General features: G+C 47.2%; 3 protein-coding genes across 6 annotated transcripts in view; 2 read left to right on the top strand and 1 right to left on the bottom strand.

Annotated features, from left to right (window-relative positions):
- Window positions 1-5,714, bottom strand: part of NOP14 (NOP14 nucleolar protein) — a 49,729-nt gene extending 44,015 nt beyond the window's left edge. For 2 of the 4 annotated variants that reach the window (XM_050947516.1, XM_050947515.1), the window contains exon 1: window positions 5,137-5,714. In XM_050947516.1, coding sequence (XP_050803473.1) covers window positions 5,137-5,334 — 198 coding nt within the window. In that variant the 5' untranslated portion in view covers window positions 5,335-5,714. The remainder of the gene's footprint in view (window positions 1-5,136) is intronic. The other 2 variants (XM_050947518.1, XM_050947519.1) reach the window with 2 other exon arrangements.
- Window positions 1-13,970, top strand: part of ADD1 (adducin 1) — a 262,757-nt gene that overhangs the window by 214,916 nt on the left and 33,871 nt on the right. The window lies entirely within an intron of this gene.
- The window catches only part of GRK4 (G protein-coupled receptor kinase 4), a 102,550-nt gene continuing 94,605 nt past the window's right edge, over window positions 6,026-13,970 (top strand). The window contains exon 1 of the mRNA XM_050947708.1: window positions 6,026-6,248. Coding sequence (XP_050803665.1) covers window positions 6,197-6,248 — 52 coding nt within the window. The 5' untranslated portion in view covers window positions 6,026-6,196. The remainder of the gene's footprint in view (window positions 6,249-13,970) is intronic.

The following is a 13,970-nucleotide window of genomic DNA, read 5'->3' as shown; positions in this document are numbered from 1 at the left end:
AGCTTGGTCCTGCAGGCTCCCCTGCCTCTTCCCATAGTATGCTCCCTCCCTTCCAGCCGATCAGCTGATGGCCCTTGCGGGAGGGAGTTAGGAAGGAGCAGAGTCAGCGTGCTTGCTGCTCCCAGCTGAGAAGAAGCGGGGGCAGGGTCATAGGGAAGGAGGGGTGGAATAGGGGCATATCCCCTCCAGCTCCCTACCCTGACCCACGCCCCACACACCCCAGCCCGCTGCCCTGAGCCCTGCACACACACCCAGACCCCTGCCGAGCCCCACACACACCCCCAGACCTCTGCCGAGCCCTGCACACACCCCCAGACCCCTGCCCTGAGCCCTGTACCCACCTCATACACAACCAGCCCTCTGCTTGACTCCTTCACTCCCATACAACCTCAGCCCTGACTCTTGCACCCCCGCACATACCCAGTCTACTCACACCCCATGCACCCCCCACATCCTGACTTTTGCATCCCTTCCCCCCATTCCCACCTGCACCCCTTGCACCAAATGGGAGCTGCCCAGGTAAGTGCCCCACATCCAAACCTCGTGCCCCAACCCTGAGCGCCCACCCCCACATTCTAGCTCCTGCCCAGACCCTTCACTTCCAGCCCTGTGCTCAGTGCACTGCCACCCTCAGCGCAGTGCAGAAAGAGGAAGAGAATGGGCCAGAAGCAGGTAGAAGGTAGGTACCCATTGTATGTGGACAGGGCCAGGATCCCAGACTAGCAGCGGGCTGAGCGGGTCCGGCAGCCGGAATCCCGGCTGGCGGGAGCTGGTGGATGGAACCCATGAGCAGCAGTGGGCTGAGCCACTCAGCCAACTGCTGGTCTGGGGTCCTGGCCACTGGCCCCACACAGCCCGCTGCCGGTCTGGGGTTCTGGCTGCCAGACCCTTCCCAGCTGGGGATCCAGCCGCCAGCCCCGCTCAGCCCGCTGCTGGCCTAGGTGAACAGAACCCCCGACCAGCAGCGGGCTGAGCAGGCCGGCGGTGTAAGATCAACATTTTATTTTAATTTTAAATGAAGCTTCTTAAACATTTTGAAAACCTTGTTTATTTTACAATATAACAATAGTTTAGTTATATAATATACAGACCTATAGAGAAAGACCTTCTAAAAAACATTAAAATGTATTACCGGCACACAAAACCTTAAATTAGAGTGAATACATAAAGACTTAGCACACCACTTCTGAAAGGTTGCCGACCCCTATTCTAGCTATAGCCCTTTACACCCATGTCATAGATGCAGAATCTGCAGATGTCAGGATTACTAAATAAAGGAAGTCTTACTTCAGATGAGACACTGCAGAATTTATGTTCCCTTTCCATCCGTTTATTTAACGTCTCTGAATATAATTTTCAAGGAATTTTTAACAAGATGCAGTTTCTCTGTAATATTTTTGGCCAAAAAAAAAAAAAAAAAAAAAAAAAAACCTTCTCCACCTTGACATATATTATGCAGACCCTTTCATTGATAAAGTTACTGTGAATAAAGTTAATCTCATACAGGGCTTCTCAAGAGTTTTCAAAGTATACATGATGATAAATTAAACAACAGTGTCCTCTGTGTTGTAGTATCTCTCAGACAGATTTGTTTTTCTTTTGAAGGAGATCTCTAAAGTCTGTTTGCTGATGGATGGTATATACCAGGGGTGACCAAACTTACTGACCCTTTCAGCTGCATACAACAATCTTCAGAAGTTCAAGAGCTGGGGTGCACCTGCTGGGGCACAGGGCTTCAGCGCTGCTCCTGCTGAAGCCCCAAGCTTCGGCAGGTGCCTCCTACGGGGCTGAAGCGCTGAGACCATCCCCATCCTTGTTGGGCAGAAGAAGCCACAAGCCCCATCACACCCCACTGCGGGGCAGAAAGCCTGAGCTCCCCCAGTCTGGCAGGTGGAGAATGGGGGAGGGCATGCGGGCTCTGCGAGCCACACTAACTGTAAAAGAGGCACATGTGGCTCATGAGCTGCAGTTTGGCTACCCCTGGTATACACAGCAGTGCGAAAGTGAAGGAAAATAAATTTCTTTTTAACAGAGATTTAATACAATCCAGTACTGCATTTATGTCACTCATGCTGAACTTGCAGATAGGGAAGTACTTCTGGTGCCTTCAGTAAAGGATGTATCAGATTACTGAGCTCCCAGACATATAGTATGTATGTAGTCAAGATGCTCTCTAATGTGGTGGTACTTTTGACTATGGACTTGGTGTCAAGTCAGAATAACCACTCTGATTTTGCTGTCTGTGGCCTATTATTTATATTACAGTAGTATTAAGGAACAGGCACTATACAAAGAAGTAACAAAGAAGACAGTCCCTTTCCCCAGAGTTCACAATCTAGGATACAGAGCGTACAAGATGCAACTAACAGATGAAATAAACAAATTGGGTAAGGGTAGTTTGATAGATAAGATAACAACACAGAGTTTAAAAGAAAAGCAGAAGTCTTATCTCAACCCTCGCCTAACTATTTCCTTTCAAATGAGGGGAAACTTTAAAGTAGTATTTTTTTTTTTTAAATCAATGTTGGGTACAGGTCCTTTGTAATCCAGGCTTATTCCTCTTGGTCTTCTCAGATAACTGTGTTTCCCATAAAGTAAAAAATGTTTAAGGCTCCATAGTGCAAAAATTTAAGCACATCCTTAGATTGAAATCAAAGAGACTATAAATATTAATGAAGTTAACATTTGACAGTCTTGAGGCCTAAACTCCCACTGCGATATAAACCAGCATTTCTCAACCTTTTTGATACCAGAGACTGGCTTGCTGCCTTCCTAAACTGTGTCAGGGAAATCTGAGGCCTGGCAAGGAGGCTGCCATGGACCGGTCGCTGAGAAATATTGGTATAGACCATTTGGGGAAGTTTGAATCTTGTCTGAAGCTAGTCTATACCTAAGATTTAGGACAACCTACACACATTGCTCAGGGCTGTAAAAAACGTATTGCCTCATGCATCATAGTTAGGTTAACCTAATCCCCACTGTAGATGCAGCTAGCTTGATGAAAGAATTCTTTCATCTGTCTCTGTCTTTTGAGAAGGTGGATTTACTGTCTCTTGAGAAGGTGGATTTACCATAGCAATGGAAAAACCCCTCCTGTCACTGTAGTGTCTACACTACACTGGCACAGCTGCAGCTGTGGCACAGTAGCACAGACATACCCTCATCTGTAAGTCCAGCAAGCTACAATATTACCTTTCTTGGACAGTAAGCCTGAATCACTTATGAGGCAGTTTGGAAGCATTTATGTTAGGTTTCCTACACTTTTATATGTTGACTATGAGCCTTAGCAAGGTGAAAGGAAATGAAGGCTTATGTATTTTCACCATTCAACTACCATGGCTGTAGTTTTCAGCTATTAATAAGTCACTACATCCTGAAGACAGAGCTTGGACTTTGATTTCAACAGCAGGGACAGTCACTAACAGCGCTGGAGCCAGTTTTAGAGATGGTCTCAGGGTGTGGGACATACAGAACACACAGACACATTCATGAACACCCTTAAAGGGGCATTTTGAGGAATCATCACACTGTATCCTTACATTGTCTACTCCACAACACCAGTTCGACCAGTGTAGCTTGGATCAACATAATAATCACAAAAAAAGGTTTCTGTAGTTAGGAACGGCCATACTGGGTCAGACCAATGGTCCATCTAGCCTAGTATCCTGTCTTCAGACAGTGGCTAATGCCAGATGCTTCAGCAGGAATGAACAAAACAAGCAATCAAGTGATCCATCTCCTGCCGTTCACTCCCAGCTTCTGGAAGAGGCTAGGGATGCTCAGTGCATTGTGTTACATCCCTGCCCATCCTGGCTAATACCCATTGACAGACATCCTCCAGGAACTCATGTCGTTCTTTTTGAACCCTGTTATAGTTTTGGCCTTCACAACATCCCCTGGCATGAAGTTCCACAGGTTGACTGTGCATTGTGTGAAGAACTTCTGTTTGTTTTAAATCTGCCATCTATTAATCTGAATGCTGCCAATTTCTTGTGTTATGTGAAGGAATAAAATTCCTTATTCACTTTCTCCACACCAGTCAAGATTTTATAGACTTTTATCATATCCCCCCTAGTCATCTCTTCCAAGCTGAACAGTCCCAGTCTCTTTACTCTCTCCTCACACGGAAGCTGTTCCATACCCTCTTAATTATTTTTCTCTGTAAGTTTTCCAATTCCAAATATCCTTCTTTGAGATGGGTTCGGGGTGGGACATCAGATCCGCACCTAGCATTCAAGATGTGAATGTATAGGATGCATAGGTCTTTAGACTATAGCATTTTTCATCTGGGGGTCCCAAAAGGCTTTATAACATTAAGTCTCACAATCCTTGAGTGACGTAAATGTCATTTTCAAGTCAGAGAAATCAAGGCACAGAGCAATCTTTTTACTTGACAATTTTCCAGAGCAGGGATGGTTTATCAACATTTATGCAGCACTAACTAAAATGGGGCTCCAGCCCTCTCCGGGCCCATTAGATAATACTGCAATACAAACGTTCATTTTTATAATCACCACCATCAACAAGCAGAAGAATAAAGTGGCTTACCAAAAGTCACAGAGCAAGCAAATAAAGGCTGGAAAAAAAATCCCTACTCACTGGCCTATACTCTATTCCAGAGCTATAGAGTTTGAGAATGGGGCTGTACCCCAACATGACATAAGGGCAGCCTTGGTGAGGTTTGTGCCACCAACCCTTCTGAGCCATGCTATAGAAAAGGGGTAGGTAAACTATGACATGCGTACTGATTTTCAGTGGCACTCACACTTAATTTACCAGTAAATTTAATTTTAAAATGAAGCTTCTTAAACATTTTAAAAACCTTATTTACTTTACATACAACAATAGTTTAGTTCCATATTATAGACTTATAGAAAGAAACCTAAAAATCTTAAAATGTATTACTGGCACATGAAACCTTACATTAGAGTGAATAAATGAAGACTCGGCACACCACTTCTGAAAGGTTGCTGACTCCTGCTATAGAATCCTGTGTTCAAACAGTTTGTGTACCATCATTTGCACAATCTGTGGGTGTGCATCACCACTGCCGCTATCTGGCAGCGAGGGCTTGCTCCAGAGTGGTGGGATCCACACCTTGTCCTCATTTGATGAGTGCCCTCCCCCCAGTCTTACCTTCTTGACAGCCTTGGACCGCGAGACGCCCGGCAGCCCCACGTCGTGTTTGGTTCTCCTCCCCAAGATATTAAACTTCTGCTTGTTGACCTTCACCTCGAAAGGGTTGTTCTTGACCAACGCTGTCCCTGCTCCACTCGGGCCCTTGGCTCTGGCAGCCACTTGGCCCTTTCTCCTCTGCTTATTTGGCTTCCCCATTGTCGTGTGTGGCTGTGGTCAATACTCACTCAGCACCATAAGGAACCAGGACTACGGTCTTGTACAGGCTCCTGAGGTACAGAGAATGGGCCTGGTGAGCGAGCCACGCTAAACAAAATGGCGACGGGAGGGCGACCTTAAACTGCCCCAAGCTGCCCCCCGCTGTCTGAACGCACCACCTCGCGCGAGAGCTTCTAAGTATCGTGAGATGTAAAGGCCCGACCAAAGTCCCTAATCAGCCTATTCAGCTTCTCTTCTGACTACCACTCACATTACCTACATAGCAAGCAAAGCAGCAACGCGGCCACACTTCTCGCGAGAGGTGACCTCTACATCCCGCGAGACTTAGTGGTAGTAGCAGCTAGGCTCTGTAGGAGGCGAGAGCGGAGCGGTATGAACTACATGACTATATATCCCGGCATGCAATGCTCCACCCTTGCGAGTGAGAGGCGAGGAACATCCCACCAAGCGAACGTGCTTACTACTCTTAGCTACCAATGAGCCAGCTTTGACGCAAGAGGCCGCCGGGCCGGGGGAGCGCATTGCCTGCTGGGAGCTGTAGTCTTCTGGGCGGAGCTGTAAGGGGCGAGAGGCGGGGAAGCGCGGCATAGTCCGGCCCAGTGTGGGTAGGCCTTGTTCCGCTCGTCCCCTTTCTCCGCCCCTGTGGGCAGAGGCGGGAGGGGGCGGTGAGTGAGTGAGTGAGTGAGGAGCGGGTGATGGGGGAGAGACGAGCCCAGCACTAGCCCTCGGGGCCGGATGAGTGGAGCCCGGGTGTCCCGGCGGCGGCGGCGGCGGGGCAGGAGGAGGGGGCGAAGGAGGTGGTGGCTCTGAGGGGACAGAGGGCTTGGTTGAAGCGCTGATCATGGAGATCGAGAACATCGTGGCCAACACGGTGCTGCTGAAAGCCAGGGAAGGTGAGCGCAGGGAGGTGGCGAAGAAGGGTTGTGTGCGTGCCGGGGAGGGACTCTGAGGGGACGGGGTGCTGGGGGAAGAGGGGGCGCTGGGAACGCCGGGGCAAGGGGGGAGGACTTAGGGTGAGAAGAGAGGGAGGCGGCAGAAGGGAGCACAGTGCCAGGGGAGGGGGAGAGAGGATTTGGGAAAGGGGGGCAGGGAGCGGAGGGGTTGTAAAGGGGGGCTGGGCGAGGAGCAATGGCATGGGAATGAGGGTGCGGAAAGGAACCAGCGACTGGATAAGGGGAGTGAAGGTAAGATGTGGGGGTGACGGGGGTCGCTGTCAGGGTTAGGGAGCGTCGTGAACGGAGAGGAGAGTTTGTTTCTCAACTTCACTAAGGTAGGATGTAAACAGCCAAATAATAAAGGCACCTGCCAAAGCTCCCTTGTTTAGGATTAATTGTAAACAGTTTTTAATGTTTCTTTGCTCTCCCACTTCCCTGGGTGCAAGTGACTTTTCCGGATGTTTCCGAGAGATATTTCAACCGTATTCTTTAACTCAAAAAGTGATTATGGGAAGGGGGGTTACTAGCAGGAGGACACTCCCTATTCAACTGAAATAGGCTCTAACTTTGTCAAAAACTTTAAGAAACTCTTCCCTTGTCCTCAAAGTCCCTGGCAATGTAAAAAGTACCTGATGAATGCTGTCTGCAGTTTCAGGTTGTGTGTTTTACATTGCTTGGTAAATGGTATGAAAGTGTCTGACTGTATAACTGCAGAGAGTCTCCTAGCTTTGAGATGGCTTCTCCAATGAGCAACCATATTTTAAATAAGTCTGAAATCGTGTTCTCTCAAATCATTATTTTTTTTTTTGGGAATGCACAGTTGCATAAGTGGCTACATGAAAACCTCCCCAGACTTGCATAAGTGGCTGCATAAAAGCTTTCAGACTACCCTATGCTCTTAGTAGATGCTTGCTCTGAGCTCGCCTGTTCCTCTCTTTGGACCTGATCTTCCTACTTTCTATTGTATTGGGTAGCTTACTGAGTAGTTGGGATGACTCAAAGTGAGTAAGGGTGGAGGAATCTGGCCCTATAAGTTTTGCAAGTCACTCCCACTCTAAATAGGTTTGGTATGTATACTGTATGTGTATCCGGTGAAATCTGTCTTAAGCTGCCTGAACCAACCCCCCCACCCCCAGTCTTCAGTTTTGAAATTGGGCTTAGAAAGTAGAATAATGATCACAATGTTGATACATCTCCCAGTGTTAGTTAAAAAGACCGCCTCAGCCCAGATGAGTGATTTAGTTCCACTGACAGTATACATCTGTGGTGTTGCAGTCTGGGTTTGGAGTTTGCACTCGAACGATCTAAGAAATGGGGAGAGTATGGGCAGCACATGGGCATAGCAGAGCTTGGAGCCGGGTCCCACTAAGGATAGAGTGGTAACTGGGAATACTTTCACGTGGCTACTTAACATAGGGTTGCCTCCTTAGTTTAGATTCCACTATATATAGAATAAATTATGATGGTATGACTGACCAAAATGAGAGTTTTTACTGTACTCTTAGATGTATAAGCAAAAACATCAAGGAGTACTTGTGGCACCTTAGAGACTAACAAATTTATTTGGGCATAAGCTTTCGTGGGCTAAAACTCACTTCATCAGATGCATGCAGTGGAAAATACAGTAAGAAGCTATATATAAACAGAGAACATGAAAAAATGGGTATTGCCATACCAACTCTAATGAGACTAATCAATTAAGGTGGGCTATTATCATCAGGAGAAAAAACCTTTTGTAGTGATAATCAGGGTGGCCCATTTCAAACAGTTGACAAGAAGGTGTAACAGTAGGGGAAAAATTAGCATGGGGAAATAGTTTTTACTTTGTGTAATGACCCATCCACTCCCAATCTTTATTCAAGCCTCAGATGTATAGTTTGACAGCAGCTGGCTTGATATGACCAGTCGCACCCAAGATTAAAAGTATTGTGAGTAGTAATGACAGTGCATAAACATTTTTTCTATTTTTCTCCCTTTCCCCCTTAGATAGATATGAGGAAGTACAACATATTTTGGCTTGGAATCCTGATCACTTGATCAGTAGAGAGTGTCTTATCTTCAGTCTTTTAGGTCTCTGTCCTGGAGGCATCCTGATGTGTCTTGCATTTTTCAAAGTGCTGCTCAAACAGTAATGTTTTTGTCACATTTGGAGTGCACTCATTGGTCCTGGAAAGATCTCTTTCACTGCTTTAACCAGGAACAGGGCCGTCTCCAGGAACCAGCGGAGGATGCACGTGCCTGGGGTGGCATTCCGTCCATTCTTGGGGCGGCACAGTCCGGCAGCTTTTTTTTTTTTTCCGTGGGGTGGCAAAAATGGTAGAGCTGGCCCTGATTAGGAACACCCCACATCAGCTTAGTTGCTGTCCCCTTTATCCTGAGTTGGTGTGAGGGCTGTGAGTGCATGAAACTGACTCATATACTGTGGTGATGGATGCCTAAGAAACAAAGTAAATCTTCACTTGAAGAGAGCTGGACAGGTGAGGCAAAAACTATCCAGATCTCTGAGACATCCTCTCCTTCCCTGCTGCTGTTTTTCTCATCTCTCATTGCATAGTATGAAGGAACAGGAGAGACTAGAGAAGTGCATAGTTGCTGCTTCTTACATAAGGGTCAAATCCTCGGTTGGTGTAAAACGGCATAGCTCCAAGGATCTTTCAAATAATGTTGGAGTACATCAATAATTCATCCTATGAAATGGGGAAATTGTATGAGGTTTGATAGGAGCAGGTTACATTACTTTTATTAGAGCATAAATATTTCACTTGAATTTGCTAATTATTTTTCCTACTCTGCTGTGCTCTTGTGAAAAGTTAAACCCATTTCCACTTCTCAAAGCCATGATAGAAAAAAAAGGACTATGTTCTCAATTATGGACTGCACAGCTCTTCTAACTTGAGACTTTCTCATGACACAGATGGGGGTAGGGAAAATATTAATCTTAAAAGCACTTTACAGACACTAATCCTTCACATCCTTGTGAGGTAGATGGCTGTTAACCGCATTTCACAGATAAGGAAATTGAAACAGAGGTGTTGCATGCCTTGCTCAAATCCATAGAAAAGGTCTACTTCAAAGCGTTCTTTAAAATTCAGGAGTTCCTGACGCTCAGGCTTTGTTTACACTAGCACTTTTGTTAGTCAAGGTGTCATAGTATAATTCCCAGATCTGAACCTTAGCGTCCAGAATATGGGTACTGGCATGAATTCCCCTAAGCTTAATTACCAGCTTAGATCCTGTAATGCTGCCACCAATCAGGACTTAGAGTAAAGCGCCTGATAGACTCTGGTCTCCCCCAAAATCTTCCCTGGGGACCCCAAGACCCCAAATTCCTTGAGTCTCACAACAAAGAGGAATAAACCATTTCCCTTCCCCCTCCTTTCTTCCTCCCAGCTCTTTCCTGCCCTGGGTACACTAGGAGATCACTGTGATTCAACTCCTTGAATCACCACACAGAGAGCAATACCTTCCCCCCTCCTCTTTTCCCTTCACCCAGGGGCAATCCAGATTCAAGATCCGTGAATCTAAAACAAAGGGATTCCCCCTTCTCCCCTCCCTCCCTGTTAAGTACAGACTCAATTCCCTTGAGCCTCAACAAGGGGGAAAAAAATCAGACAGGTCTTAAAAGCAAAACTTTTAATAAAAAAAAAGAAAAAAGTAAAAGGTCTATCTCTGCAGTTTAGATGGTAAAAAGTTACAGGGTCTGTCAGCTTAAGAAATTGGAGAAACAGCCTCCTCCAATAGAAATACAATTTAAAACACTTCCAGCCAAATACACATTTGCACATAAAGGAAAACAAATAAAAAGACTATACTGCCTTTCTACCTTTATACTTACAACATTGGAATAGAAGATTCGAGAGCCTGTAGGTACATGTGGTCACTCTCAGAGCCCAGAGAGAACAAAGCAAAACCCAAAAAACCAAACAAAGGCTTCCCTCCACCGAGATTTGAAAGTATTTTGTCTCCTGATTGGTCCTCTGGTCAGGTGTTGCAGGTCACTGTTTGTTAACCCTTTACAGGTGAAAGAGACATTAACCCTTAGCTATCTGTTTATGACACGCTCCCCAAATTGCAGACAGTGGGGAACCTCACTGGCGGTGATTTCTTCCTAGAACTTTAGAATAAACAGATTAATACAACACATGCACCTTTACATATACTACTAAGTATGTAAACTACAAGACTTTCTCCATTTCAAGGACAAATTTTAACCAGTGGAATCTGGAAAACTTTCACGAGAGAGTGCATCAGCTACTTTGTTAGAAGCTCCTGAAATGTGTTGAATATCAAAATCAAAATGTTGGAGAGCTGAACTCCATCAAAGCAGTTTTTTGTTGTTCCCCTTGGCAGTATGAAGCCACTTTAGCGCAGCATGGTTGGTTTGTAGCTGGAACCGCCGTCCCCAAACGTATGGGTGTAGCTTTTCTAGGGCGTACACAATGGTGTAGCATTCCTTTTCACTGACTGACCAGTGACTTTCCCTCTCAGACAGTTTCTTGCTGAGAAACACGACGGGATGGAAGTTGTGATCCGGTCCTTCCTGCATGAGAACTGCTCCTATACCACACTCAGATGCATCTGTGGTTACTAGGAATGGTTTGTCAAAGTCCGGGGCCCTTAGCACAGGGTCCGACATGAGCGCCACCTTAAGCTGGGAAAAGGCCTTCTGACACTCATTAGTCCACTTAACTGCATTCGGCTGGGTCTTTTTGGTCAGGTCGGTCAGTGGGGCAGCGATTTGGCTGTAGTGTGGTACAAATCGCCTGTAATACCCGGCCAAGCCTAAGAAGGATTGGACCTGTTTCTTTGACTTTGGGACAGGCCATTTTTGGATAGCATCCACCTTGGCCTGTAGGGGGTTTATGGTTCCTCGACCCACCTGGTGTCCCAGGTAAGTCACTCTGTTTTGGCTATTTGACACTTTTTGGCCTTAACAGTTAGTCTGGCCTGCCTGATGCGCTCAAAGACCTTTTCCAGGTGTTCTAGGTGTTCGGGCCAGGAGTCAGAAAAAAATGGCCACATCATCGAGGAGGCAACTGCATATTCACCCAGTCCTGCTAGTAGACCACCTACCAGCCTCTGGAAGGTGGCAGGTGCATTTTGCAGCCCGAAAGGAAGCACACTAAATTCATACAACCCCGCATGGGTGATGAATGCTGACCTTTCCTTCGCAGGTTCGTCTAGCGGTAGTTGCCAGTACCCCTTGGTTAAGTCTATTGTAGATATGAATTGGGCACATCCCAACTTCTCCAGTAGCTCATCGGTGCGTGGCATTGGATAGTTATCTGGACGAGTTACCGCATTTAGCTTACAGTAGTCCACGCAAAAGCGAATTTCCCCATCTGGTTTGGGTACCAGAACCACTGGAGATGCCCATGCACTGGTAGATGAGCGGATTATACCCATCTGTAGCATGTTCTGGATCTCCTGTTCTATAGCAGCTTGGGCGTGAGGAGACACTCGGTAGAGTGGGGTTCTAATTGGGTGAGCATTACCTGTGTCAATGGAGTGGTATGCCCGTTCAGTCCATCCTGGGGTGGCTGAGAACAATGGGGCAAAGCTAGTGCACAGCTCCTAGATTTGTTGCCACTGCAGACGTTCCAGGGTTGTGGAGAGGTTCACCTCTTCCACACCACCGTTACTTTTTCCTTCGTAGTAGACACCTTCAGGCCACTCAGCGTCATCTCCTCCCTGGACTGTAAACCGACAAACCTGTAAGTCTCTGGAAGAAAAGGGCTTGAGAGAATTAACATGGTACACTTTGAGCTTTAGGGAGGAATTGGGAAATGCTATGAGGTAGTTAACAGCTCCCAGGTGCTCTTGGACCGTGAATGGCCCTTCCCATGATGCTTCCATCTTATGGGCCTGTTGCGCCTTCAAGACCATAACCTGGTCTTCTACCTTGAAGGAACGCTCTCTGGTATGTCTGTCATACCAGGCCTTTTGCTCTTCCTGAGCATCCTTTAGGTTTTCTTTAGCAAGGGCTAAAGAGCGTCGGAGGGTGCTTTGTAGGTTGCTTACAAAGTCCAGAAGATTAGTCCCTGGAGAAGGCGTAAACCCCTCCCATTGCTGCTTCACGAACTGTAATGGCCCCTTAAGCTCGTGGCCATACACAAGTTCAAACGGTGAAAACCCTAAACTGGGACGTGGTACAGCCCTGTAGGCAAAAAGCAACTGCTGCAACACTAGGTCCCAGTCATTGGAGTGTTCATTGACGAATTTACGTATCATGGACCCCAAAGTTCCAGTAAACCTTTCCACCAGGCCATTGGTTTGATGGTGGTAAGGGGTGGCAACCAAGTGATTCACCCCATGAGTTTCCCACAGTTCTTTCATGGTTCCTACCAGGAAATTAGGTCCTGAATCTGTAAGGATATCAGAGGGCCAACCTACCCTGGCAAAAATGTCTGTTAGGGCCAGGCACACAGCTTTAGCCCTGGTGTTGCCTAGAGCTACTGCTTCCAGCCATCGGGTAGCTAAGTCCACAAAAGTGAGTACGTACTGCTTTCCTCTGGGTGTCTTTTTTGGGAAAGGACCCAGAATATCCACAGCTACTCGCTGAAATGGGACCTCAATTATGGGGAGTGGCTGGAGAGGGGCCTTGACCTGGTCTTGGGGCTTCCCCACTTTGGAAGGACTTCCCCAATCTGTCTTTGGTTCTTTTCACCCCAACATGGCCCACTAGGATGATCATGGGCTAAGCTTAAGAGCTTTTCCCGGTACTTAGCTGGAACCACTAACTGTTTTTGCGGATGCCAGTCTTCCTGGTGTCCACCAGAAAGAGTCTCCTTGTATAAAAGTCCTTGTTCTACAACAAACCGGGATCGATTAGAAGAGCTGAGAGGCGGTGGGGTGCTCTGTGCCGCCGCCCAAGCTTTCTGAAGGCTGTCATCTGCTTCCTGCTCTGTCTGGAACTGTTCCCTTGAAGCTGGAGACACCAGTTCTTCCTCAGACTGTGGACTTGGGCCTGGTCCCTCTGGAAGCGATGGAAGCGATGTAAGTGATGGGGTTGTTTTCGTTGCTGGTGAACCGCTCTCCGCTGGTGCACCAGGTGGTATTTCAGGCACTGGCTGAGCCTCTTGGGTGTGGTTGTCTGCTGCTTCAGCCGGTTTAGGCTTGCTGGCGCCCTCTGGCGTTGGGGTTGAAGATGGGTTTGCAAGCGCTGGTGTCAGTGCTGGCAACGGTTCTGGTGCTGGTTGCTTTTCCAGTTCCTGGTCTGAGACTGGAGGCACTGTGGCTGTTTCAGTCGTTGGTAGGGGATTCGGGTCCACTACCTCGGTCTGGGTCTCTGGTAACACAGATGGGGCCCCTGTGGACGGCTCAGGAACAGGGATGGGTCGGGAAGCTTGCCTGGTTTGGCTGCGTGTAACCATTCCCACCCTCTTGGCCCGCTTTACCTGGTTGGCCAAATCTTCCCCCAGTAGCATGGGGATGGAATAATTGTCATAGACTGCAAAAGTCCACATTCCTGACCAGCCTTTGTACTGGACAGGCAGTTCAGCTGTAGGCAAGTCTACAGCTTGTGACATGAAGGGGTAAATTGTCACTTGGGCCTTTGGGTTGATGAATTTGGGGTCGACCAAGGATTGGTGGATAGCTGACACTTGTGCCCCCGTGTCTCTCCACGCGGTAACCTTTCTGCCCACTCAAAATTTCCTTTCGCTCCAAGGGTATTTGAGA

This window comes from Gopherus flavomarginatus, chromosome 3, assembly GCF_025201925.1.
Source record: "Gopherus flavomarginatus isolate rGopFla2 chromosome 3, rGopFla2.mat.asm, whole genome shotgun sequence".
Lineage (NCBI taxonomy): Eukaryota > Metazoa > Chordata > Testudines > Testudinidae > Gopherus > Gopherus flavomarginatus.
Note: the sequence above shows the minus strand (reverse complement) of the source record. Positions and strands in the feature narration are given on the sequence as shown.